The sequence below is a fragment of the Amphimedon queenslandica genome, unplaced genomic scaffold, assembly GCF_000090795.2.
Source record: "Amphimedon queenslandica unplaced genomic scaffold, v1.1 AMPQUscaffold_12504, whole genome shotgun sequence".
Taxonomy (NCBI): domain Eukaryota; kingdom Metazoa; phylum Porifera; class Demospongiae; order Haplosclerida; family Niphatidae; genus Amphimedon; species Amphimedon queenslandica.
In genome coordinates, this window is record NW_003547259.1 from 9,818 (window position 1) to 12,174 (window position 2,357).

At 37.4% G+C, this 2,357-nt stretch overlaps 2 protein-coding genes across 2 annotated transcripts in view; both read left to right on the top strand.

Moving 5' to 3' along the window:
* Positions 1-75: 75 nt before the first annotated feature.
* Positions 76-1,272, top strand: LOC105314807 (TNF receptor-associated factor 2-like). The gene has a single exon (XM_011409185.1). It carries the CDS (start codon positions 76-78, stop codon positions 1,270-1,272), a length of 1,197 nt encoding a protein of 398 aa, XP_011407487.1.
* A 212-nt stretch (positions 1,273-1,484) lies between these two features.
* LOC105314808 (TNF receptor-associated factor 4-like) overlaps positions 1,485-2,357 on the top strand; it is a 2,315-nt gene continuing 1,442 nt past the window's right edge. The window contains exon 1 of the mRNA XM_011409186.1: positions 1,485-2,307. Within this exon, the coding sequence (XP_011407488.1) occupies positions 1,485-2,307 (823 nt within the window). The remainder of the gene's footprint in view (positions 2,308-2,357) is intronic.

Consider the following 2,357-nt stretch of genomic DNA (forward strand, 5'->3'; position numbering starts at 1 on the left):
AAAGATGGAAGAGTAGAAAGGGGAATAAAGTCACTTAAGGTTTATTGTACTAACACTGATAGTGGGTGCAAATGGATGGGGACTATTAAGGATATTGATACTCATCTTATTATTTGTCCCTATCAAGTGATACATTGTACTAATAAATGTGGAGAGAAGTTTAGGAGAGATGCATGGTGGGCACATATCACAATAAACTGTCCTAAACGACAAGCTCAGTGCACATATTGTCTACAGAAAGGACCTCACCAACTGATAACAAGCAGAAGCCATCTCAATAAGTGTCCTGATCTCCCAATCCAATGCAGTAATGAAGGTTGCGATGAGAAGATACCACGACGTTCACTAGCATCACACAATGAGACCTGCCCTAAAGCTATCATACCATGTGAATACAGTAACATTGGTTGTAACGAGAGAATAATAAGAGAAGAGCTGGAGATACACAATGATGAAGCGATAACAATACACCTACAACTAACAACAAGACAAATGCGATTGACAAACGAAAAACTACAAGACACAAACGAAGTGCTACAGGAGAAAAGTGAAAAACTAAAGGAGACAAATGAAGAGCTAAAGGAGACAAATGAAATGCTAAAGGAGACAATTGAAGAACTACAGAAGACAAATAAAAAACTACAAAAGACAAATGAAAAACTACATGAGACAAATGTAGAGCTACAGGAGACAAATGTAGAGCTACAGGAGACAAATGAAGATCTGCAATTGGCAAAAAAGACAATACAATCTCTACAAGCAGCACTACAAGAACAGAAAAATCTATTAACAGTATCAAAAAAGGTGTTTAAAGTCAGCCAATGTACACAGAGGAAAAAAGGGTGGTGGGGTCCAGGCTTCTACACATCACCAGGAGGATACAAGATGTCACTACGTGTTGATCCTTACGGCAATGGTGATGGTAAAGGCACACACATAGCTTGCTATATTTACCTTGAGGCAGGAGAATATGATGATACATTGGAGTGGCCATTTCAAGGAGTAGTTACTATAGAACTACTGAATCAACTGGAGGATAAGAATCATGAGAAATATATCATAGCATTTGATCAATTAGTACCAGACGAAAGCAGGCAAAGAGTATTTAAAGGAGAAAATTCAAAAGGATGGGGTACACATCACTTTATACCATGCTCTAAAATAATGTATGATGCTGCAAAGAAATGCCAGTATCTTAAAGATGATAGTCTGTACTTCAGAGTCAGTGTAAAGGCTAGAGCAAAGACAAAGCCATGGCTAGCATCAACATAAACTGGCTAGCATCAACATAAACTAACAAAATACTTCTAATAGTTTAGTAAATTAATATTACAATAATTTTAGGTGGAGGTTATGTGTGTATGTAATTACAAGATTATCTACTCTTGGTAATTATAGAGACAAAATCATAAAATCATTAATACAGTACTGTGGGATGGTCAATTAAGAATAATGGTTAATTAACAACATAAAGTCTAACAACAATGGCTACTAGTAATAATGGAACATATGGTGGTTACAGCTACAATTTTGTGACTTGTGATCCTCCTGATGAGTATCTATGCCATATCTGTACACTGGTAGCACGGGATCCTCAACAAGTTACCTGCTGCTCCAATATATACTGTAAGAGCTGTCTGGATACACTAAAAGAGAAGGGCCAAGGGTTTATCTGCCCAACTTGTCGTAGCTCACTAGAAGGAAAGTACTTTAAAGATGGAAGAGTAGAAAGGGGAATAAAGTCACTTAAGGTTTATTGCACTAACACTGATAGTGGGTGCCAATGGAAGGGGACTATTAAGGATATTGATACTCATCTTCATAGTTGTCCTTATCAACTGGTACCTTGTACTAATGAGTGTGGAGCAATGATTAGGAGAAGTTCACTGAAGACACATCTAACAGACAACTGTACTCAACGCATTGTTAACTGTCAGTATTGCAAGCAAAGAGGCACATACCAACTGATAACAAGCAGCAGCCATTTTGATGAGTGTCCTGACCTCCCAATCCAATGCAGTAATGAAGGTTGCAATGAAAAGATATTGAGACATTCACTAGCATCACATAATGAGACCTGCCCTAAAGCTATTGTACCATGTGAATACAATACTGTTGGATGTAATAAAAAAATGAAGAGAGAAGAACAAGAGAAGCACAATGAAGAATCAATGAAACACCATCTTGATATAGCAATGAAGAAGATTGATGCTCTACAGGTCACAGTGCTACTTCCAAGAAAACATGTCTTGAAGTTAAATCAATATACACAGTTGAAAGAAGAAGAAGAGGATTGGTGTAGCCCAGGTTTCTACACATCTGCAGGAGGATATAATTCTCATTATGTGTCTATCCTA

Coding starts and splice junctions, on each gene's coding strand:
- LOC105314807 (XM_011409185.1), top strand. CDS start 76: ATGGGGACTATTAAGGATATTGATACTCATCTTATTATTTGTCCCTAT.